Source organism: Nelumbo nucifera, chromosome 7 (assembly GCF_055504915.1).
Source record: "Nelumbo nucifera cultivar China Antique chromosome 7, China Antique-T2T, whole genome shotgun sequence".
Lineage (NCBI taxonomy): Eukaryota > Viridiplantae > Streptophyta > Magnoliopsida > Proteales > Nelumbonaceae > Nelumbo > Nelumbo nucifera.
Genome location: NC_142655.1, coordinates 3,930,755 through 3,956,662, shown reverse-complemented (window position 1 = coordinate 3,956,662; position 25,908 = coordinate 3,930,755). Strand labels below are relative to the sequence as shown.

Genomic DNA, 25,908 nt, shown 5'->3' with positions numbered 1-25,908 from the left:
GGTGCCAAACCGATGTCTCCCTCAGCTGCTAAAGTGTCGAGCTGAGGTTTCCCTAGTAGGCGAGGTGTCGAGCTAAGGTCTCCCTTAGTTGACAAGGTGCCAAGCCGATGTCTCCCTCAGTGGTCAATTCGAATTAGAGACTTAAGCTTGAGATCAAAAGTTTGAGATCGGCTCGATTCGAACTTGACTACCTTTGAATGCAGGTCCCCTAGCAGCCAAGATGCCAAGCTAAGGTCTCCCTCTATTGGAGAGAGGGTGGCATTCTTGTAATTTAAAAGGAGAGAGAGAGAGATATGGCATTCTTGTAATTTGTAAGAGAGAGAGAGAAGAGTTGATAGGAGAGAGAGTGGCATTCTTGTAATTTGAAGAAAAGAGAGAGAGAGAGTGAGTTGGTAGAGAGTGGTATTCTTGTAATTTCTATAAAAAAAAGGCAAAAAAATACTGTTATATTCCATTTCCCTCATTCTCAAACCTTACACATTTCAGCTTAATATATATATATATATATAGATTATAGTTTTAATGTTTATTTTACTATTAAAATTTATTTATACTTTAATTTAAACAAGCTAATCATGTTGGTTTCATATCAGTTCAGATTATACATGTCATTAGTATTGAAATAAATGGGTTAATGTGATCATATTCATGTCTGAAAATTTGACAGAATGATTAATTATGCCATATTCATATAGACCCATGTGTCCAAATAATCTTACCTTGACAACATGAAAAAATAAATTACCACCCCTAAAACTGAACAAACACCATCTTAGCTATAGTATAGTGTCGTCGGCTACTATTGAATTGGTAAGATTCCAATTCCATTGTGACCTGTTCCTGAAGTAGTAGGTAAACCCTTGTAAGAACAATGAGTAAGCACTCAACAAATACTCTCTTGTCTTAAGATTCAACAAATACTGCTACATTGTATGATTTAAAGGATAAGGCAGGAATATTTTTTAGAACAGCCGTCAGAATCATTGCCCTACCCATCACCCAGCTTAATATTTTAGGAAGCAGGTGTGAGAAAATTTCTAAAACAGCTATCAAACCATTGCCCTACCCACCATCCAGTTTAATATTTTAGGAAGCAGGTGTGAGAAATTTTCTAAAACAGCAGTCAGACTCGTTGCCATACCCACCCAGCTTACAAAAGAATAGAACCTAATATGAGGATAAAGTAGTTTAATATCTATTCACAAATAAAACTCAACCCAAAAACCCTCCCCCTAATCCCCTATAGACTCTCTTCCCAACCCTCTTTGCAAATATCATAGCATAGGTCAACTTGAATTAATAATTGATAAAAGAATCCTGATGTGTAAGTAATATTTTGGTTGATTTATCAAGACACCTCCTGTACTTCATCGTATTAATTAAGACATTTGGGAATGGTCAAGTGTTTCATTAAACAATGGAAGGGCATGATCTCACAACTTTTTATCCAAAAATACCTTTTAAACAAGCCATCCTCCGCTCCATTTGAAACCTCAAACGACATCGCAAAAAAGGACAATGTCAGCAATTCTGGGAGTATGAAAACAAATAAAGCCTCAAGGAAAGTCATTGCCCTACGATTCTACGAAGTCCCATATCTAACTTGTTAATAGATTACACAAAAAATACAGATAGTAGACAGAACGGAACAAATTCATGATGAAGCTTTCTGGGCTAACATTTGACTAATGATGGGTAAAGCTTGAAATGAACGCGTCTCATAGCCTTGGGATTGTAGCTTTAATATTTTGGTTTCTTTTTTTGGTTTTAAGATTTACAGCCTCCATGGACCTAATATGTGGAAAATCATGCACAATATTTTAACTGCCATCATACAAGTCAATAAAACTAAACTATGACAGAATTAACAGACCACAACCATGATCATGCCTCAAGGTCGTATGCTCCTTGTTTCTTTTTTTCCTCCATTTTTTCAAGAGTCGAGCAACCCTGTGATCCGGTGAATGCTAGTCGCGGAGATAAACTAACAAAAGGAAATTCAAGGAGACGCTACTTCATCAAACTAGCATCTTGGGTTACTGCTTTAAATACATCTTATCCCCAACAGAATCACCATGAAAATGGAGGATGGGAAGTGTAAAATATAGGGGAAAGAGAAGGAATTCTATATGTAAATCGTATCGGATAGATGGCCCCCTGATGAAAAACAGACGGTGCCAACCATGCGACCTTTTCGCGAAACTATCCAAAACAAGAAATTTGCCAAAGAAAATTCCCTTCTGATCGAGGCAAACTAAGTTTAACTGAAGGATATATACAGGACAAATGGGAGCATCAACATGATGGGGTCCCCCAACAAGAAGAGCACTATTTATTCAATTGAGGACAGCTGTGTTGCTAGAACACAAACCAAAATGAGATAGATAAGCAATCAGGAGCCTGGAGAGTTGCAGCCATCGCTCCACCAAAAGCTAACAGAGAAACTTGTTGTCAAAGATCTTACATAATGCCACCATTTTGGAGGAATATAAAGCATTTCACCTTCTTCTAAAATGCAGTCCACAAAATCCAAGCCTTGAACCTTTGGGAACTCTTTCTCATCTAGATTGTCAAGATCTACCTGAAAAGAGAAAGGGGAATAGAAAAATATATATCATTTAAGGTTTTGTTGCAGTGAGTGAGTTATTAACTTCCCATACACATATGCTATCAAAATCAAGTTCTTCAAGGTCTAAACATGTAAAGCAGGTGGTGAAACAGGAGCCTCATGCTTAAGCTGGAACAAAGACATCAATGAGAAATGAAACAAAAGTCAACAAACACTGACATGCAGCAAAACCATACAAGAAAATTTGAGAAAGCAATTCTTTGAGAACCACATCAAAAGAATTAACAGGAGCAACCCTATCCACCAAGTCAAAAATCCACACTAGTTCTAGCAAAAGACAGAATGGAGATGACCCTGCAGTTGATGACAGATCAGTGTACTTCCCATGGGATTTTTAGTTCCCACAACGTTAGTTGGTTTATTGTATAACCCCAACTTCATATAGGATACTTTAAATCTGAGGAGCAAATCTATTTCCATTTATGGGCAAACTGTATTAGGCTCAGGTCCATATTTTGGTTGGTTACTGAAAGAAGACAAGAACCAAGATAGACTGACAAGGTTCCCATGCTGTAAAAGCTAACCAAGATGAATTAAACCATTAGAAACAAAAGGTAAATTGAAAGATTATTTTGGATTCAAAACAATATATAGTTTTGTTTTGTTTAGAAAAATAAGATATAGTTTCAAAAATAATTTTCAATAGTTTAAGCACAAAAATAAATAGTGTCTCATTAAATCAATATTGAAATTCAAAACGTAACTTAACCAATCAAAAAAAAATTCAAAACCTAGCTTACATGCATTAAATAAATATAAAATGAAATAACATTTGAAACTCATAGGTTTATCAAAAGTGAAATGAAATCATATTTGAAACCCAAAAGCTTCAATATTTGTTGTTTTGCTTGTATGTTGACATATATTGCAAAAAGAAGGCCAAAAGTTTGGACCTTTTCCAATCTACCCCTCCCACTGGAACCAACATTGGGTGAGCCTTTAACTAATGCTTGTATGTTCATGTATATACTTTTTTTGGTATTAATATGTTCATCTATATTACAATTATACAAACATACATGCCTATTCTTCCCTTAGTAGACAACTGATATGGTTTTCTCATGCCTATTCTTCATATAATGTATATTACTGATGCATGAATACATCAGTAACGAGTGAATTGATGCAAGGGCCCAAAGAGCAAAGGGAAAACCAAAGAATGCATAATTTCAAGTGATTGAAAACAATTAAGGACCTGTAATTTGACAGCAAACATGGTTCTTGATAGAGCAAAATGGTGGGATAGGATTTGAGCAGCCAATCCCAAATGGAGATTAAGGTTGAATTGGGTTGAGGAAAATATTGGAAAATTAAACAAAAAAAAAGACCATTACCCAAAGTTGGTCCTAGCCATCTGAGGTCTTGGGAGGGGTAAACTGGATACAGTTGTAACCTCTGGCATTTTTCCAAGAAGTGGCACAGATTCGAACCTGCTTCTCAGACTTGCAAGTGCAAGATTTTACCATTACACCAAGGTGAACACACTATGTGAAACATAGTCACTTTTCCTACAATATCTGAAGCATGTACTAATTACAGAAAGACAAAAAATAAACACACTACCCATGTCAAAAACATATAGACACGCAAACAACCAACTTAATATTTAGGAAATATGCTGTTTATCAAATCTATAAGTATATCTGCAATAAAAGACAATTTAATGGGAGCAGGTCTGCTAGTCAGGTCATTAAATGAAGATTGAGCAACCAAGACATCTTTCATGTGGCAAATTGATCTGGATCCCAAATTAACAGGGATAATTTGATCCCAAAACCCTTGGTATGTGGCCAAAATAAATCACTTTTTTCAGGCAAATTAATATTTAAAAAATGGAATTTTCAAGGTCCAATATTACTTATGAAGTATACTTTTTTTAAGAAGGTAAGGTATATTTCAATTAATAGTATAACAAAATATCAAGGTCTGTACAATGAGGTTCTGATAAGGATTGAAAATTTGCAGAGGTGACGAATCCCTAGGGTTCCCTACTTGGTTGACAGTTTGGATTGCCGATGACATCCCTTCGCAAGGCAAGTGTAACATGTTATGCACAAAGTTCCCTACTTGACCCATTTAAGAATCTTTTCCCTATTTAAAATAGTTGATTACAAATATTTTAATTGGTTATTGTTGCTTGCATTACCTTATGCCTTATCCAAGTGGTGTAGAAAGAGTAGAGGTACATTTATCAAAAAAATAAAAAAGGTACCAACAAGTCAAATCTAGACAAGGTATATGCATATCCAGACCCAAAAACTATACTAGATATGCCAATTCAAGTTATGGTCAATTGGATACTGGACCTAATCCACCAAAAAACACGACTAACAGACCATACCAAATTAATTGCACAAATACAATTAAAAGTTAGAGGAAAATGTTGATTCTCTATAAATTTCAAGATTCACATATCATTAGTTTAGCAGGTATCCACCCAGGACTAATGTTTGCAAACCCAGACCTGACTGGGGCCACCTGCGTTGGATATCCAGGCAATCAGGTACCCATTGAAACCCAAAGAAGAAAGATATATAATTATTCCATACAGGCATACACATAACATATCAATCAAGGGATCCAAAACTTGAACATATACAGTGCACTGAAAGAAAAGATTGGCATTCTCTACATGAGAAAGAAATGGCATAGAACTCAGAAACCACCAATTAGGAGATGCATTGATGAAGCATTAAAAATCAGTGGCACCAGAAATGATGATCCTTTGCATCCAAATTCGAATTTCTCAGGTCTTAACCTTTTCACCTCTCTTTCAAAGTTAGCATTGATATCTCTGACCCAGTGTTCTCAGATATCAATGATAAATCATAAAAATACTTTGAAAAAATGCATTAAATCTAGCAAACAGGGGAACATTCTCAGTAAAAATAAAAGATAAAGGTGGTAAACAATAGTCAATACAGGGCTTGCTTCCAAAGGTGTTGTCGTAAGGAACCAGGTAGATGACCAAAATACCAGATTAACTTGTCTCAAATGAACTTTTTTTAAGCAAGAGAGACTTGGAAGACAAGCTACCTGGCTGGAATTGCTAAGCATAGATTCACTGTAAGGATAAAGATCCTCTGATATCGAAGCAGGATAAAGCCTTACATACTTTTTTCCAACAACCTGAAGAAAGATAGAGGAAGATCACTCAGAGCCATGTATGAGTGACTCAAAACATATGATATGCCTATGTGAGTATTTTGGTATCCGAGATAGAGATAGAGGTAAAAGTAATCATTATAAAAACATAATGCTCCTAAAGCAAGAGCATAGATGAGTGGGGAAATCACAGGATACATGAAATTGTTATTCTAGATACCCTTGAAGAACAAGCTTTGACTTGGTTATAATGTTTATTATGAATCTAAAGCTTATGAAGACAAAAGATGTAATGTTACCAATATCTGGATAGGATTCAAATTTTAAAACTGTCAAACTAAATATAGCATGGTTGGTTTTAGTTGAAACTTTGAGCTGTGTAAAACTGTAAATAACCTATCCTTCAAAGATTTTCTATTTGTATGGTTATTATTTCATACAATCGTATGAACAAATTACTCTTTAATTTTACTTGTTAATCATCTGACACTTTCAATACCTAGATAGGACATGACTCTGATACATCATCTGATCATCTACAACTAAATTAAAGCATCCAACATTAATATGATATCCATGTGGAACTATTCAAGTAATACCAGTGCATCTTTCCTTCCCTTCTTTTAATGAAAGTTTCCATTTCTCAAAAATACCAGTGCATCTTTCACCTAGCAACCTTCCACAAGAGGAGCTTCAATTTATTGTTATGTTGATTCTAATATTTATATAGCCAAGTCCTTTTGACATTTCACTTGTGACCACATCTCATCAATGTATCAAATATTGATATTGATCCATTCTTGCTTAAGAAAAACATGCTATGGTATTTCAACTTATTATTCATATTGTTTAGGTGTGATTTTGCACCGTAGGCTCTAAAAATACAATGACAAGGCCAATACGAACTCTGGTTCAGGTGATGAGAACAGTTTCAGTAGTCTATTCTTTAACAGAGTTTTATCATCCATAATGATGAAGTTTTATTGTATGGAAGAATGATATTCAACAATTTTTGGGTCAAGCACCCCAACAGATGACCTAGCCCCCAATAGTCACTTGATTTTCTTTACCAAGTATCTCTTTAGGGAATCATTCCCCAGTATGGTTGAATTCTATTAAGTCCTAATCTTGCCAACCCATCCACCATACTTTTGGCAGGCCTTAGGAGTGCAGTAATAAACTTGCTACCAAGATTGTAAAGAGCTGTGCAATCTCTCTTATTAAGCACCTATGTTTCCAAGATCCAGTGCTTTCTTTAACAGAGAATATGGTATATGATAACGTATATGGTTCAGATATTTATCCAACCCTACTTGCAGCAAGACAACTCCCCTCTTCTCTTTTGCCAATGCCAATGAGAAGGAGCATGTAAATTGCAGAACTCGCAGAATCGAGTTTTTCATCCTCATTCTTCAAATACCTAAAATTAATAAGAAGATTCACATCAGACAATACACACACATAACTATTTTATTCTGTAATTGACTTCATATATTGGTGGTTGTGCCTTGTTATGGTTGGTACACCAGACAGGGCTTTCTTTCTATGCAGCTGCAGGGACCAGAATCTTAAAATTTTTTGGGAGGTAAGACAAACTGTAAGAAGTTTCTCCACTCTTCTTGACTTCCTGTGCCTACAAAATAAATAAGATCATATCAGTTAAAAGACTTGAGTTTATGCAGATGGCACATGACCCATTGATTAAACAACCAGTGAAACCTCCAAAAAAATATTGGGAAGTTAATCCATTGGGTGTATTGACTTAAAACATGAATGCGGATGGTTTTAAAACTTGGGTGATGTTTTAGGTTCGGCAGTAATTTCAGAATAAAAGCTTTCTTGGACAAATTGTAGGGCAAAGTACAACTGGCTTTAAGGCTATTGTTAGGATTAACAATTAGACTATAGGGCTCAAAGGAAACAATATCTCGGCTTTATGACTAGTACAGGAAGTGGGGTGAGGAATGAAACCTTCTCCAGAAAAATGGATAAAAAAGGTATACTGTCACTAATCCTTTTGGAGATAATAGGGAAGGGTGTTGTTCCCTTTAAATGGAATCCTACCACCACTAAAGGGATGAAAACACCAGAAACATGCAGAAACAAAATGAATGTGGAAGTCTTTAAAGGAAAAAAGAAAAAGAATTATTTCAAGCAAGAGTATGTCGTCCAATAATTTTCTATTCAAAGAGAACATGTTTCAACTTTCAAATGGTAAGAATTATAGCTTAAAGAATATCTCATATATCCCCATAGTTCTGGAGTAGGACTAAAAATTAGGTAACTGGAAAACACGTCTGATACAACTAAACTTGATGCCCAACAGACACAGCTCTCTTGACTGAATAATATAATCCTACATTGTGGTGATCAACCAATGGGCTTCACATGCATCTTAGGGCTTTGTTAGACCATTGACTGCACAATTTGAGGTTAACAATGTACCCATGAGAGACCAGCTACCCGGTCTCAGATTTCCCAGTTACTTGCTTGCCATAACACCATGACATGAGCAATGAGAATTAACTCTTCTAGGGTATGTTTACACATGAAGAAAAATAGAAGCACAGTTCAAAACTCCTCCATTAGATGTTCCAGAGTATACTTGTAATGCCAGCTTCTGCAACATGCAATAACCAGATGCAAGAAGCAAAATAAATAAATAAAGCATTTAAAGTTGCACTAGTCTGGGATAATTTTTGACAGTAAATTAGCTTCTTTCTGCGAGATGTTGAAGTATTAAAGAGCAACTCAACTAGCTTACGTAGAAAAATCACCCTTACAAATATAAAAAATGATGTTTTTTATCATCAACCCAAGGACTTATTAATTTATCAACAACCCCTTACTTCAGAGAGGTAAGAGAGAGAGAGAGAGAGAGAGAGAACAAATACGATAATTATAGGCCAACAACTCATTAAAAATATAAAATCACCCTTACAAACTGACCCCTCTATGCCCCCAACAACAGATTCTCCCTTGTTGCACTTCTATTTACAAGGCATCAGCAAACGTGATCTTGTTAAAACCCAACCAACCACTTCTTGCCAGTCCTCTATTATCAGTTAATTCCATCCTGATGAATAGGCTAATCATTGAACTAGAGAAAAAAGTTCAGATCACAAGAGATTTCCTTCCTCATCTGGCCCTTAAAAGTTTGGGATAATGTTGCCGAAACGATCCCTAGATACTCCACCCTTACACCTGACAAGCCCAAATTACCAAGACAACATCCACCATAGTTAGGTTTTGTTATTCCCATTTCTGGCACTATTCACACTGCATCCACCTGATGTCTTCCTGGGTAAAAGCTAGCCACTGAAGACCAAATATAGAGTCCAACAACACACATTTAAACTCCTCTCTTTATGAGTACCCAACAACCTATCCTCACTGCAATGAAGTGAAAATGCTGCCCCCTCTTGCTCATTTGTATATATTTCTCCTAGCACATTCCATGTTTCTCAATTTCACTCTGTTGCTCTTTATCAGGACCATGACTACAAAATTTTAGAAAACCGTTTGTCTCACCATTCTGCTTCTCATATTATTTTTTGAGAGAGTTTAACCAGAATTCATTAAGAAAAAGAGAGGGAACATGGGATCTCATATTATTTCCCACCAACATAAAAACTAGCTGCCAAAGTAAACATAAGTCCACCCAGTTATTTTGTTTTATTGGTCCAAATCTGGTTTCTGGGTGCACATAAAAACAAGTTATTGTTCCTAGCTCCATGCTAAGGCCAGAAACAAGCACATGACCCTTACAATTGCACAATCAACAATGTTGGAAATCCCAAACTAACTTAAGCAAATTCATTGTAACAAACCAAATGCAAAATATATAAGTAGAAATGTCGGCACTTCATTTGCAATTGGTTAATTGTAAAAATGCATTTTCTTCTTCAATACAAGTAGGGAACAAGTTTGGTTACCATCTTGAAGGCATTTCCTATTAAGAACAAAAAGAATAAGTAAAGAAGGCATTGGTATTTGGACAAGGCTTTGTGCAAAAAATGCCAATGGTTAGGTCTGAATGCACTCCACCCCTCCTCCCAAGATAGGGTAATGACCTGACATTTTGTAGAAAAATGTCAATGGTTAGGTCTGAATGCACTCCACCCCTCCTCCCAAGATTGGGTAATGACCTGACATTTTGTAGAAAAGATTCCCCAGTTCACAAAGTCTGAAATGACTATCCAGTATTATACACAATTTCCAGATCATCCCAAAAATACCTCCTAAAAGTAGATACTGTAACAGAATTCTGTCCTTTTCCAAAGAATTGCTACATCTTATTGGCCACTATTCCATGTTTGACCTTTATTCCTTATATCTAGCCATGCAGCATCAATAATAACTGTACTTCTTGATGTACATGCAAGTCATTGAGACATTGACAAACGATAGGATTCCTCACATGGGGAAACATTTCTTCTCAATTATACATGGAGAACTGTTGGAAGCAGGATTTTCTGAAAAGGACAATTGCAGCATAGAAGTTTCAAAAGCTAAAATAGTCATGACTCATAAATTTCAAAAACAAGAGTAGACATAAAATACCGAAAAGGAAAACAGGGCTGAAGGAGGAAAAACACCCTAATAAATCTTCATATTTATCCAATGTATAACAATAAGACCAGTAAACCTGAGCAAGAATATTATGGTGAGGGTCATGGTGCAATGGTGTCACCGTCCCAGCTGGTCCAAACCAAGCATTAAGAGACCTGAGCTCTCCTCCACCAGCAAAACAATAGTCAGGGACAAAAATGTCTCTCCGCAGCTCTTGTATCTGCCAATTTTGTAACATAAAGAATTAAGACATTGCCTAATAAACTCCAAAGAGAAATCTGGGGAGAAGCAAAAGGACAAATATGAGAGAAAAAATGAATTTAAGGTCAACATAAAATAAAGAGAAAGTAAGTAGCTGAACAGAGCTTCACCAATCCTTTTGATGAAATAGGACCTAACTAAGAGAGTCACTTTCTCTAAATACAAAGATTGAGTTGTATCCAACCCCAAGTTGAAATTACTAATTTAATGGGTCATTTGGATAAGCTTTTTCCCTTTTCTCCCTTTAGTCAACGGCAAAATAGAGCAAATTTTTTTCTTGAAAACCTTGCACATCAACCCCAAGACAGTGAGAAGAGCATAATGACACGTTCTTATCAAAAAAGCAACATTCTTATGCTCCATAAAGAAGCTCAGGAAAGAGCTTTGCTTATCTAAACTTTGAATGTACTTTTCATTTGATGCCTGACCACAAACCCAGAATTCTTTTTTTCTTTGTCTTTTGTTATCTTTTTTTTTTAGATAAATTGTCTTTTGTCTTCTATTATCTTCAGCATAGCACTTCCTAAAGTTTATCCAAACAAACCCTAAGATTCTTTTTATGAGTAACTGTTAGAGAATTTATTGAACAAACCCTAAGGGGCCATTTGATAACAGCTGAAGTTACTGAACTAAATGACTTGTTGCTTTGTCATTTAGTGGATAAAATAATAAAATATTCAAGGGTATGGTAACTGATGAAGGAAGATTTGGCCCGACCTCGTAATCACTCCACGTGTCAAAGACGAACAGCTCGGCACAGCAGCGCGCCCAAGGCGCGAGCACCAAAGGGAGGAACCAGCAGTCCGAACTCCCTACTAGGAGCCCGAACTTTCCCTTAGGCCCCGAGCCTCCCACAAGGCAGTGACCCGAACTGGCCCGCCTCATGGCAGTTCGACACTCCCCTATCCGAACTCAAGACTTCACCTCGCTCACCACTCCGGCACTTCGCCTCCAGGACGTCGAGCTGAACAAACGTACCATACCTGACACTGAGGAAGTCCGTATCCAAGGGCGGCGCACCTGACTGACTTGGGATCTGACGCTTGACAGCCGCACTTCAACGGCCACCTGCCACCGCCACCTACCACCGTCATCGCCAGTCGTAGAGATGGCTCCGACAAAGAGAGCAATGGCGGTTCTGTCCAGCAGAGGGGATGACACCCGAACTGATAGGGGCCCAGGGGTAATCATACCCGACCTGACAGAAGCCTAGAAGTGAGTGCACGAGGTGGTTATAAAAGGCTCCCCACCCCCGAGGACAAGGTAAGGTAAACGTTGCGCCATCTGGTTTTGTCCTGCCTTTGAGAGAATTCTAACTTGACCTTCGAAGCATTCATACCGGGTTCCCCCCGGAGCTTCCTCATCTTCTCCGTTTCAGGTTCCCCGTATCTCCGCCCAGAGGCAGAATCGTTGACAGCTAGGACCAGCCGAATTGCGCTCCATTAATTGGCGCCGTCTGTGGGAATACGCTTCTAAAAGCCTCCCTCTAAACTCTCATAATCTCTTTTTCTCCAAAAGCTCCAACACTCATGGCTTCTTCCAACAACGCCAAACATGGCACGGAGACAAACACCACCGGGGAACAACTTCAGGCCCCCGTGGTGTGCGTCGGGCAGTTCACCATCCCCCTTCCGGTGGATGGGATCCCTTGCTTGAGTGCGCCACAAACAGTGGCACCCATAAGCCTTCCCGCCATGAGCATCCCCCTTCCACTCCCTATCAAAACAACTGTTGTCCCCCTGGCGACCCGCCAGAACCAGTTTGACGACCTGATGCAATGCATGCGGGCAATGCAAGCCCAAATGCAACAATTCCAGCAACATCAGCTCCAGCAGCACCAAGTACTGCATAACATCTCCCAGTATCACTATCAGCAGCAGTTCCCCCAACTGCCTCTGAACCAACCGCTACTTCCACCTCGGCACCCCGCTACGAAGCCAATTAAGGCTTCCCCTCAGGGTGGACGCCCTCGCCGAGGAGAACCCTCCCAACCCCAGAACCCCCCCAACAGCCAGGCCTCATCCCCAGGCCGAAGGGAAAGAATCACCCCCGCCTCGCAGCTCGCAGGTGGGTCGGGAACCTCACCCGCGAAGTCAGCACCTCGGCGCTCCAAGCCTGAGTTCCCGCTCACAGAGAACCGATTCAACGCCCTAGCAGCAGACTACCAACGTTCTGGACCCATCAAGCTCGGCAACACAGAGGCCAGCAGCGCCAGTACCAGGCCCACTCAACAACGCAGGCGCCGACGAAGCCGCCGAACTGCCACCCGTGTCCTGCCCGAACTCAGAGGTAAGGAAGAGACGAGCTCGGACGGAGTAAAAGCTGCCCCGATCCTCTCAGTTCCTTCCCCCCTCGCATCAAAACTCCTGGCAGTCCCCATGCCCAGAGACTTCAAGCTTCCACCATTGGACAAGTATGATGGGTCCTTTGACCCCAACGACCACGTCGATGCTTTCCAGTCCCAAATGCACCTCGCCAGGGCCAGCGAATCATGCATGTGCGTGGCCTTCACCACCACCTTCAGGGGGGTGGCCCGCACATGGTACAGGAACCTAGCCCCAGGGTCAATAAGAAGCTGGACCACCCAGTTCGTGCAGGTCTTCACCGCGCACTTCGTTACCAGCAAGCGGTGCCCCAGAACTGAGGAAAGCATCTTCGGAGTAGTCCAGAGAGAAGGAGAATCCATCTGGGGCTACATCAAGCGGTTCAATGAAGCGTGCCTACAGATACCACGATTAGACCCTGCAGGTCAGCTCGTGGCGGCCAAGAGAGGAGTAGCGCACAAGGAGTTTAAATGGCACATGGTAGCCAGCCAGCCCGTGACCGTGGCCGAATTCCTCAAGCTCGCAGACAAGTTCATGAGAACAGAGGAAGAGATCAACCAAAGGACCGAAGGCGGGGTCGAGAAAAGGAAAAGGGAGGGTGAACCCTCCAACTCAGGCGACAGAAGAAACACGGCCCGGGAGGCAAAGCCAAGGCAACCGTCCCGAGCACCATTAGCAGTTCGGATGGACTATACGCCGTTAAACACCAGGCAGACTGAGATCTTGATGACAATCAAAGACGCCCCATACGTCAAGTGGCCACCTCGCCTAAAAGGAAATCCAAACGAGAGAAACAAAAATATGTACTGTAGTTTTCATAGAGATCACAGTCACAATACCGAACAGTGTAATAATCTCCGGGACGAGATAGAGGGACTCATCCGTCGCGGATACTTGAGAAATTTTGTACAGCATAATAACAATAATAACAATAAGGCAGGTCGGCAAGGGGAGCACGGGAAGGATGCCCCTAAACCCAGCAGCAGACCAGCCGAAGTGTTGCCACAGCCTCCGGAAGAGAGGCCAGTTCGGGGAACCATCCATGTGATAGTGGGAGGTTCGGTGGTAGCAGGATGTACCTCGGCAGCAGCCCGGACGTCAGTTCGCGAGGCAGCCCGAGAAGAGCAGAACCCTCCCAAGAGGCCGAAGACAGAAGAACCGATCTTCTTCACTGAAGACGATGAGCGATGTCCACTACCCCCACGATGACGCGCTCGTCATAAAACTCAGGATCAACAACTTCGAAGTCAGGCGCGTACTTGTGGATTCGGGTAGTTTGGCGGACATCCTCTTCAAGTCGACATTTGACTAGCTACAGTTGCGGAAAAGCGAGCTGAAGCCCGCAAGCACTCCTCTGGTGGGCTTCAGCGGAGAGGAAGTCAGGCCTATCGGAAAGATAACAGTACCTATGGAAGTCGACACATGGCCTTGTGCGGTCAGACTCAACCACGATTTTCTGGTGGTCGCAACCCCCTCCCCATACAATGCCATAATAGGGCGGCCAGTTACGCATATCCTGCGGGCAACGGTCTCCACATACTATTTGGCAATGAAGTTCCCTACAGACTTCGGTGTGGGGGTAGCACGGGGCGACCAGCTTGAGTCCCGCAAGTGTTATGTTGCTGCCCTGAAGGGAAAAACCAAGGCGGCCGACGACCTTGAACTGGAGCGGCCTACAGAAAAAGGCGAGGAACGAGCTTCGCCCACAAAGGAAACGGTCGCAGTCCCGACTTCGGCTACAAACCCAGCTCGCACACTACAAATCGGTGCTTCCGTCAAGGAACCGCTACGAACCAAACTAGTGACTTTCGTACTTCAAAATTTAGATATTTTTGCCTGGTCCGCGGCCGACATGCCCGGTATTGACCCCAGCCTTATAACTCACAAACTTAATACTGACCCTGTAGTCAGTCCCGTTAGACAGAAGAAACGCAACTTAGCCCCAGAACGCTGGAGGGCGGTCGACGAGGAGATCGAAAAGCTCCTCGCAGCAAGTTGCATAAGGGAAGTTCATTACCCGAGCTGGGTAGCCAACCCAGTGCTGGTGAAAAAGACAAACGGCAAGTGGCGCATGTGCGTCGACTACACCGACCTAAACCGAGCTTGCCCAAAAGATTGCTTCCCCCTCCCCAGAATTGACCGCCCAGTAGACGCGACCTCGGGACATGAGTTGCTAAGCTTCCTGGACGCCTACTCGGGCTACAACCAAATCAGGATGGATCGAACCGATGAGGAAAAAACCAGCTTCATAACCGAGTTCGATCTGTACTGCTACAAGGTCATGCCCTTCGGATTAAAAAATGCTGGGGCGACCTTCCAAAGGCTTGTAAATAGTTTGTTTCGGCCCTTAATTGGCACGAAATTAAAATGTTATGTAGACGACATGGTAGTTAAGACGCAGTTTTCACATGAATTAATACAAGACTTGGACTCTGTCTTCCAAATCCTGCGTCGATTTAGCATGAAACTGAACCCTAACAAATGTTCGGTGTCACCTCGGGCAAGTTCCTAGGGTACATTGTCAACCGGCGCGGTATTGAGGCCAACCCGGACAAGATAAAGGCCATCCTAGACATGAGACCACCACGGAAAGTAAAAGAAGTTCAGAGGCTAAACGGCCGTATAGCCGCCCTGAGCCGCTTCATGTCCAAGTCAGCAGACCGCTGCCTGCCTTTCTTCAAAGCAGTCAAAGGCAAAGGGTTCGAGTGGACCCAAGACTGCCAGCTCGCGTTCGACGAGCTGAAAAGCTACCTCGCTAGTGTACCAGCCTTAGTCTGGCCCGAGGAGGGCGAAGTCTTGGAACTGTACCTCTCGACAAGCGACGAGGTGGTCAGTTCGGTACTAATCAAAAAAGTAGATCGAGTCCAACAACCCATCTATTATGTTAGTAAAATCTTGCAGGGAGCAGGGAGCAGAGACAAGGTACCCGCAGATAGAAAAGCTAGCATACGCACTGGTGGTAGCAGCCCGAAAACTCCGCCCATACTTCCAGGCTCACACTATCGTCGTCTTGACTGACAAACCTCTGAGGCAAGTTTTACTCAAACCCGAGGTTTCCGGTCAACTAACGAAATGGGTCGTCGAACTCAGCGAGTACGACCTCCAATACAAGCCACGAACTGCTATTAAGGCCCAAGCCTTAGCAGATTTTATCGCCGAGTGCACATTTAGCCTCGAAGCCCCTGGGCCGGCCGAGCCCGAGATCCCCGGCTCGGGCGAGCCCGGAGCTCCCGAGCCAATAGAGTCTGAACCCCGTGAAGTAGTAGCCAGTGTGGCATCTCTCCTGGTTAGGCCAAACGCGAACTGGGATGAGGAGCCCTGGATCCTTCACGTAGATGGCTCCTCGAACCAGTAGGGCAGCGGGGCTGGAATAGTGCTACGTGGCCCAAGTGGCACGAAATTAGAATACGCACTACGCTTTGAGTTCGCGGCATCCAACAACGAGGCGGAGTACGAGGCACTGATAGCCGGACTGAACCTAGCACACAAAGTAAGAGCAAAGCACGTAGTTATCTGCAGTGATTCCCAGCTCGTGGTCAACCAGGTTACGGGCGAATACGAAGCGCGCGAGCTCACAATGATCGCATACTTGGCCAAAGTAAAGGAGACTCTGCTCAACTTCCAGTCACACTTCATCAGGCAAATCCCGAGGTCAGAGAACACTGAGGCCGACGCCCTGTCTCGGTTAGCCAGCATGAGGTCACGACACCATGAGAACCGTGTACATAGACGACTTACCTCGGCCCAGCATTCTCGGTGGGGCAGAGGTCGCTCCCGTCCTTGAAGCAGAGCCGAGCTGGATCGACCCACTCACGAGCTTCTTGATAGATGGGACCCTCCCTGCGGACCGCAATGCAGCCAAGAGGGTGCAGCGCCAGGCAGTCAAGTACGTCATGATAGACGAACGGTTGTACCGACGGTCCTACACGCTCCCCTACCTGCGCTTCTTGCGACCTGCCGAAGCCGAGCTCGTACTCCGCGACACTCATGAAGGTCTGTGCGGCAGACACCTGGGGGGCAGAGCCCTCGCCCAAAAAGCACTTCGACAAGGATACTACTGGCCAACGATGAAGACAAGCCGTCGAGCTCGTCAGAAAATGCGACAAGTGTCAGAAGCATGCCAATATCCAACATCAGCCCGCCGCCGACCTCAAGTACCTCACCAGTCCATGGCCCTTTGCACAATGGGGCATCGACCTCCTGGGGCCATTCCCGCCAGCAACAGGTGGGAGAAAGTTCCTAGTGGTGGCAGTAGATTACTTCACAAAATGGATAGAAGTTGAACCTCTGACAACAGTCACAGCCCGAAACATACAGAACTTCTTTTGGAAGAACACAGTATGTCGCTTCGGGCTACCTCGGGTACTGATCTCCGACAACGGCAAACAGTTCGAGGATATCAAGTTCCAAGAATGGTGCCAAGATATGGGAATTCGTCAGAACTTCACATCAGTCGCACACCCGCAGGCAAACGGTCAGGCAGAAGTAATGAACAGAGCCATCCTCCGCGGACTGAAAGCACGACTAGACCGAGCTAAAGGGTTGTGGGCAGACGAGCTACCAAGTGTTCTATGGGCTCACTGAACCACGGAAAAAACCGCCACAGGAGAGACCCCCTTCAACCTCACCTACGGCACCGAAGCGGTAATCCCGGCGGAAATCGAAATACCTACACTGCAACTAGAAGCATATGACAACCAGACAAACGGAGACGAGTTACGCACCAACCTCGACCTACTGGATGAGGTAAGAGACCTCGCGCACATCCGAACAGCGGCCTACCAGCAACAAGTAGCTCGGTACTACAACGCCAAAGTAAAGAAGCGGAGCTTCCGCGTCGGCGACCTGGTCCTCCGTAAGATCATGGTACCCGAACCCGGCATGGGCAAACTCAGACCAAATTGGGAAGGACCGTACAAAGTAAAGAAAGCACTTGAGGGGGCATACAAGCTCGAAACCTTAGAGGGTAAGCAAGTACCCCGAGCATGGAACATCGTCAACTTAAGGCGATACTACCTATAGACCACCAAGCGAAGTGGAACATCGTCAACTAGGATGCTGAGCTAACGAAGGAACCTCGGCATAGGCAAGCCAAGAAAAAGCCAAAGGCGAAAAGGAGAACAAACTAATGGGGACCGACATCTTAGAGCACCAAAACAGGCCACGCGAGTGCGGTAACCCAAGCAGGAGACAGACCGGACGTATGGTCAGTTCGGAAGAAAGAACAACTAACACTTAGCCAAAAGGAAAGACGTTCTATTTCAAAATAAGGGAGTACATTTCAAAAAAATAAAAATAAAAAAATAATAATAATAATAAAAATTTTTACAGGCCCGGAGCTACTTCTTCATTATCGGAAGGCACTTCAACAACACCCGAAGGCCCCGCCTCGCCCTCGGAATCTGGCTCACCATCCGCAGCATTGGCCATCTCCTGAGTTATGCGCGAAGTGGATATGGCATTGATGTCAAGTTCGGGGTACGTATTCCGGATCATCCACCGGCTTAACTTGAAACCCCTTCGGTACGAATCCACCATCAGGTCGTCAAAGCTCGGCGAGGCGATGTAATCATCGACAGCCTTCTTCTTGGCATCTTCAATACCCTGAGAGAAGATCTGTGTCCTCTCCCTAATGTCCTCCTGAAGATATTCGACCTGATGCTGCAGATCCAGCCTCAAATCCGCCATATGTTTCACTACGACTCCCATGGCCTCGGCATCTCTCTAAGACCTCGCCTGCCTGGACTGTGCAGCACGAGCAGCCGCCTCAGCAGCGCGAAGAGCCTCTTCGGTAGCTCGCGCCTGCCTCAAGCTCCTTTCCACTTGGGCCGCCAAGGCGTGAATAGAAGAGTTCACCTACCAAAAGGAAAGAACAAGTGATTAAAAGAACCAACAGCAAGAAGGATAAAAGCAGAAGAGCTCAAAAAGTCAGACTTACCACCATGGCATGAGTAACAGCACGACAGGCCACCTGGTGCAGGGGGAGATCAGTCCACACCGCGACCTCCTCGGGAAAAATGGCCTCCCTTACTCTTCTGAAGAGCGTGGATCGGCGACAACACACTCCTGAATTCCCCTGGGGCCCCCGAGCCCGAGGGCCCAGCTCGGGTATAAGCAGACCCAGAGTAGGTGGGAGCCCCCGTGTAAGTAGTTTTAGCATACGGGCCCCCTACCGCTTCTTGCATTAGAGGAGCCATCTCGGGCTCCCTGGGCGGATCCTCTGACGGGTAGTCCGGAACCTCAGGCTCCGCATCTCGGGGCAGCTCGGCGCAAGTTTGCTTGGCGACTCGCTTCCTCCTCTTCGTGCCTTGAAACAAGTGCCCACCACGGGTCCCTCCTGAGTCCATCACACCTGCAAAAACGAGTTCGGCATCAGAAGGAAGCAAGAGACAGCAAAATAGAACCTCTTAGTAAGGAACCTACCCGAACTCAGGCCGGCCGCAATGAGCTTGGCCTCCGCCAGATAGTGTTGGCACTTTAGCCCAAGCCGCGCCCATTGCCGGAGGCCCTTCGCCATCTCCTTGTCAAGTGTAACCCCGGAGTCAGGGGCAGCCATCCCCCCCACCCGGTCTGAAACGGCCACCCCAGCACACTTCGCACCCCAAAGTAGTCCCGCTTCCACGCCGGGACCTTATTAGGGAGCTCGTGTAAAAGCTTAAAACCCGGGCGAGGAGACAGGTAGTACGCTCGCCTACGCTCGGGGAGGAGACCCGCTTGCTTCTTAAGCATTAAAATGGAAGAGAAAATCTCCAAATCTAAAGGGAAGCCCTGTTCGCAAAATAGAGAGATGGTCCCCACCAAATTACGAATCGAGTTCGGGTGAAGCTGTCCGACCGTAACGCCGAAGTGATTCAAGACCTCGACAAGGAAAGGATAGAAAGGCAATCGCAGCCCCGCAGCGAGCTACTCCCGGAATATCACGATCTCATCAGGACCGTGTTCCCAAGGAAAGCTACCCGAAGGTATGAAATAAGCGTACTCCCCGGGCAGATTATAATAGGAAATAAGGGATTGGAGCTCCTCGGGGGTCATGGTCGAGGGGCCAAACTTGTCTAACGACCGACCCCGATGGGAGGTGGACGCCAAACTACCCGAGGCGACTCGACCAACGGGTTCGAACTCTTCCTCGAGCTCTACCTCCAGCTCACTGGAACTATCAGGCATCTGACTCACCGGAAGAGCCGCCTGATCTATCCGAGCTAGACATCGAAGAAAGAAGGTGGATTCCAGGAAGGTACTCACCCGGATAAAAGCTTGAACACGACAAGAACTTGAACGAGCAAAAACCTTGAAACGCGAACTGAAAGCCCGGACGCGAGCTGAAACCTAGACGCGAGTTCAAGAGGCAGCGCAGAAGTGACAAAGCGACTGGGGTCCCCCACTATTTATAACCACAGTGACCGAGAAGCAACGGCGCAGATCAAAGCCGATCCGACGGCCCGCAGTCGCGCTGACTGCACGTCCCCTGAGACCGAGACGTGATTGGTGCACGTCTTTCTGAAATTGACATGCGCCGACGCACGTCTTTTTGAAACTGACAGCACGCCAGTGCACGTCTCCTCACATTAAAGGCAGTAGCGGCACATTTTCAAATTTGAAAAGACGCCTGCTGTCACGTCTCCCAGCGGCACGCTTTTTGAATTTTCGAAATAAGGAACACGTTGCCACGTCTATCAGCATTTGTAGGCAGGTCGACGCTTCTTCCGCGCTATCAGTCAACCAAGACTCGAAGTACGGGACAAATCCACTGCCAGCTCGCAAACTCCCCGCACCAGGGCAAGACCCTTGGCGCGAGGAGTGGGGGGCAATTGATGAAGGAAGATTTGGCCCGACCTCGTAATCACTCCACGTGTCAAAGACGAACAGCTCGGCACAGCAGCACGCCCAAGGCGCGAGCACCAAAGGGAGGAACCAGCAGTCCGAACTCCCTACTAGGAGCCCGAACTTTCCCTTAGGCCCCGAGCCTCCCACAAGGCAGTGACCCGAACTGGCCCGCCTCATGGCAGTTCGACACTCCCCTATCCGAACTCAAGACTTCACCTCGCTCACCACTCCGGCACTTCACCTCCAGGACGCCGAGCTGAACAAACGTACCATACCTGACACTGAGGAAGTCCATATCCAAGGGCGGCGCACCTGACTGACTTGGGATCTGACGCTTGACAGCCGCACGTCAACGGCCACCTGCCACCGCCACCTGCCACCGTCATCGCCAGTCGTAGAGACGTCTCCGACAAAGAGAGCAGTGGCGGTTCTGTCCAGCAGAGGGGATGACACCCGAACTGACAGGGGCCCAGGGGTAATCATACCCGACCTGATAGAAGCTTAGAAGTGAGTGCGCGAGGTGGTTATAAAAGGCTCCCCACCCCCGAGGACAAGGTAAGGTAAACGTTGTGCCATCTGGTTTTGTCCTGCCTTTGAGAGAATTCTAACTTGAGCTTCGGAGCATTCATACCAGGTTCCCCCCGGAGCTTCCTCATCTTCTCCGTTTCAGGTTCCCCGTATCTCCGCCCAAAGGCAAAATCGTTGACAGCTAGGACCAGCCGGATTGCGCTCCATCAGTAACCTACCCAACTTCAGCTTCAGTCATTAAGGAACCACTAACCTTAAAATCTTATTCACTAAAAGACGAAGCAATAAGCTTTTCAGTTCAGCCATTTCAGTTGTTATCAAACAGTCCCTAAGACTCTTTCAAGCTTAAAACATTTAAAATTAAAAGCCTAACAAATACGTAAAGCATTTTCCATTAACTTCAAAGATTTCATAAACTGTTGGAAGTTAGAAAATTTAGAAATCTGCATCTAATCTCCAGCCAATTACAACTGTATCCAATAAACCAAAATGGCACTGTATCCACAATTGGTACCTTTAATACACCAATTAGCAATCAACCCATCCATTCCTCATCAACTACCAACTGTTGACCATAAAATAACTAACTGCATACTTGCTTCTTACGTTAATTTTAACCCTCCATTTCCTAAACTTACTTCCTTTTAACTTACATGATGCAAAATCAATTGGCTCTATCAAGATATCACCTTTCAAAGTTATCTTTTATTTTGCAAATATAGTGATTGGAGTAGCTTCACACCAGAAATCATCCATAGTAAGGACAAATACCTGATCAAACAATGGATGTTGAGCAAGATATGTTGGGACATCAAAGGGACATTCACTAGATTGGATCCTTTCAAGAAACTCGGAAAAAGTAATTAGTTCTTGTTTCCACTCTGAGCACAGATAGTTCTTTCCTACCTGCAAAATATTTTCAACTTTACCAAACTTCAGTTCAAGTCATTTTGAGAATCAAATTTCTTTGAAATCATATAAGAATAAGGTTTTATAACAGCAAGAGAGAGAGAGAGATGACAACAAAGTAGGAAAAAAGAAAAGGAACAGAGAAGCATCAAATTATGGCAGATTATCCAAATGCCAGGTTTCAGCTTTGTTGTTTTAGAAATTAAAATGCAATAGGTCTACCGGAACAAAGTAACTACATGGTAAGATAAGGCCAAAAATATAACAAAAAATAAGTGGTGATTCTACTGATGAGATAAGTGGTTGCAAGGATGATGCATGGTATAGGTAGGAGTAGTGACTCTAATAGCTATCAAAAACCAAGTCCACAAATATTTTTCACCATTGCGCTACTGGAGAGAGGAATAAGGCAGCTGAAGTATTAGGGAATATACACATACAGAGAAGATAAATCTGCTCCACTGCAGAAGAGAAGAAGAATTTACAGACCTCCCAAACAGGTTAATCAGTGCGAGAATATGTTGGACAAAAACATTGGAGTGTTTATAACTCGGTCCATGATCTAGCTCCAACAGAAGAGGTTAGAGCCAGAACAAGACATGCCACACACCTTTACCCATCATTACTTCTAAGAAGCAGGTGAGCTAGATTCACATTAACCAAGAGGCTCGTTGACCCTTTCATTCAGCATTCACAATGAAACCCCTGAGACCCCATTGACTCATCCAGCAGAGTAACATAGGCCCAGGGTCACATGTCACCTAGAAGAGCCCCTAGCTCAAACTTGTATTTAGGAATGCACGAAATGAAATCAGGAAGCATTTATATAAGCTAACTAGTTCACCAGACAAATACAATATATCATGACGTTTTAGCTCTGCCCCAAATGACATAGATGTGGAATACCCAATGTCTTTTACAGTGAGCAAAAAGAAAACTGGTCCTTTCTACCAATATGCCTACAGAAGGAACTATAAAGAGCAGGTTTACATTCTTTAGGACCACAAGAAGAAATCCAAGGCATAGAAGTAAGCTGATCAACATATGTATTTGGAAATGGTTAACAATTCTCCTCTCAAGCAACAAATTAGGGATGTTTTGCTCAAGATAATAAAGTAATAAAATTAAGGGATATTAATCACCTCAACTGGAACTGTCCGATCACCTGCAACTCTTCTGAGATAATCCATTTCTTTCCAATTTGTCCTGGCAGGCCAATGACCCATGCAGTCTCTGATTATAACCGGAGAACCTGATAGGAAATAATCACAAAGGAATCCCTCCAAAGATAAAGAAGACCTCTTCTCAACTATCTTACAAGAAAGAGACTTTGTTGGCAGAATTTGAAGCACCTAATCAAAATGGGAAAAAATATTAGAGACACTAAAAATACTATAAAGAAATAACAGGTTACCATAAGGAAATAACAGATACTTCAATAAGTCATAACCAATAGGTCGAAATGCAGGATATAAGAAAATAACAAGAATATGAGACATTATAGGGAGGCAGTATTCAAGTTACCTAATAAGTGAACATAAACTGGAAGTAATAAAAGAAAAACAAATGCGGCAAAAATATTTTGTAATAACTATAATAGGCACATCTCTATTTGAATATTTAGTGCATAGCGAGCACCTTTCATCCCAAACTCTTGACATGATGTCAATAGGGCCGTAAATGGGTTGGATCCAACATATCAGACTCAGATATGTTGAAACTTCAAATCAGATCAAATTCAAGTCCAATCCAAAATCAAATATATCTGACTCAGATCAAATTCAGGTTATAGTATTAAAACAAAGAATTTTTTTAAAAATTTACTTTTTAACTTATACATATATATTATATTTATATAAATAGATATATTGAACTTATTAGTTATAAACCTTATAGAATTTATGTATAATATCTATATACAAACATGATTATGCTACATATATATTATTTGGACTCAGATCTTAACCAGATCAGATGGGGTCAAAAATAGCATGGGCTGAAGTGGTAAGAAATTATTTGAGGCTCACAATTTAACAATGAACATGACCTTTGCAGGATTGTGTTGCCAACCCCTTATAGTTTGGATAATCGGATAAGACTCTGTTGAATTAAGCTGAATAGGGTGCTATTTATTTATGGTACTGTTCCATACCATGATTTATTGAGGTTGATGCGCTGGCCACTAGTGCACATTTAAATACCTGCTACCCACACGACATACCAAGGTATCACTGCTTTGATATGTGCAACCGGGCTACGTGATGACACAACAAAAAAAAAAAAAAAGAATTTTCTGGTGCAAGTTGTAGGCTAAGGACAAAAAAAGGTCAGAAAAGTGTCAGTTTATCTTTTTTTATCAATATAAAAGTGTCTGTAGATGTAGTGTGAAAAAATTACATCCATGCTTTAAAAGAAGGCAAGGCCATAGAATGTGAAGCAAAGTCCTTTTCATAAATGTTAATCTGACTCGGCAAGGTAATGGCACTCTATGTTTTTTTTTCGCGGGCCTTGCCCATCTTATCACCCTAGAAAATTAGAAATAGAGTGGGCTGGCAGTACAGGATCCACGTAGCCAACACAAATAGTTCAGATAAGGCTTGGATAATGATGATAATAGGTAAGAGGGGTAGATAAGAACAACTCTAGCCTATTTTACCACTTTGCCATTTCTTTTCTTTCTTTCTTTTGGGAGTGGGGGATGTTTTGCAGTAGATAAATGTGGTTCCACTGATTAACTAACAAAATAGCATTTTTTTAGGGGTTTATGTTGATTTTCGTTTAGAAACACGGGAATGACCTTAGTTCCTATTGTAAAGTGCATAGGTAGATGAATGGATTTAAGCAGTTCAATGATTTCACGAAAGAATTAATCTCCCTTCTTCATTGAGAGAGAAGATGGTTTCATTCACCTATCAGAAATTCGCTGGAGGGTCAGGAACTTGTAAGTTAGAATCCATTTCATTCCTTTAATTTGGAAAAAAAAGAAATAAAAGAAGAAGAAACTTCACTCGGGAAAAAGGAAAGCAGGTATTTCCAACAATAATAAAGCATTAATTAAAATGATGAATTAAAAAACTGATATTAAGAAGGTGGAAATCGAAAGGAGGACAGAGAAAGCTGAACGGACCTCACCTCCGCCTTGTTTGGACCCTCGCAACTTAGAACAAGCTCCTTTTTCCCACCTTCTTTTGTTGCTCCTTTCTGACTCTTAGCAACACTGGACTTCGTCATAATCTTCTCCACAGCCGCGTCCAAATCCTGACGCAGAAGGCTTCCTCCCATGATCAAGCCCATGTCAAGAACCCTAAGTGCCTCCCGGAAATCTCCGGCGCCGAGGTGGAACGCCGCGACGTGGAGACAAGCCATCGAATAGGCGTCCCTCCACACAGGCAACACAGAGTGCCACGGACCCGAGTGGAGCTGCTCCCATGCCATCTCCCGCGCTGCCTCCGCCGCTCGGAAGTCACCGGCAGCACCCAGCGTAGCCACAGTAACATATGCATAACCGCCCTGGTCAGAGATTCTCTGGAGTAGATTTGATCTCTCGGCATCTAATATCGGCGTTTGAAGGATGTTTCCGTCTGTGGCAGCCATAGGCGGTTGTAGCGGTGACGACGACGATGGTGGTGGCGCGGTGCTACCGTTAACTAGAAGCTGGTGGAGCTAGATTTCTCACAGACAGAGAAGGGAAGTATGCACTTTCTGCACTTTTTGCAGAGTAGTTTTGGACTGTTGTGCATAAAGTGAAAAAACAAA

General features: G+C 43.5%; 1 protein-coding gene across 6 annotated transcripts; it reads right to left on the bottom strand.

Moving 5' to 3' along the window:
- Positions 1 to 1,985: 1,985 nt before the first annotated feature.
- JMJD5 (2-oxoglutarate (2OG) and Fe(II)-dependent oxygenase superfamily protein) lies at positions 1,986 to 25,908 on the bottom strand. Of its 6 annotated transcripts, none has more exons than XM_088891994.1 (6): positions 25,285 to 25,892; positions 23,295 to 23,504; positions 22,015 to 22,149; positions 10,298 to 10,526; positions 5,666 to 5,758; positions 2,015 to 2,581 (listed from the first exon to the last, which is right to left on the bottom strand). In XM_088891994.1, exons 1-5 carry the CDS (start codon positions 25,744 to 25,746, stop codon positions 5,691 to 5,693), a joined length of 1,104 nt encoding a protein of 367 aa, XP_088748120.1. In that variant the 5' UTR covers positions 25,747 to 25,892; the 3' UTR covers positions 2,015 to 2,581; positions 5,666 to 5,690. The 6 variants fall into 6 exon arrangements, with proteins under 6 accessions (XP_088748121.1, XP_088748120.1, XP_010257384.1 ...); XM_010259082.3 differs by having other exon boundaries at positions 10,383 to 10,526; XM_019197839.2 differs by lacking the exons at positions 2,015 to 2,581; positions 5,666 to 5,758 and adding exons at positions 7,049 to 7,154; positions 7,242 to 7,367 and having other exon boundaries at positions 10,383 to 10,526.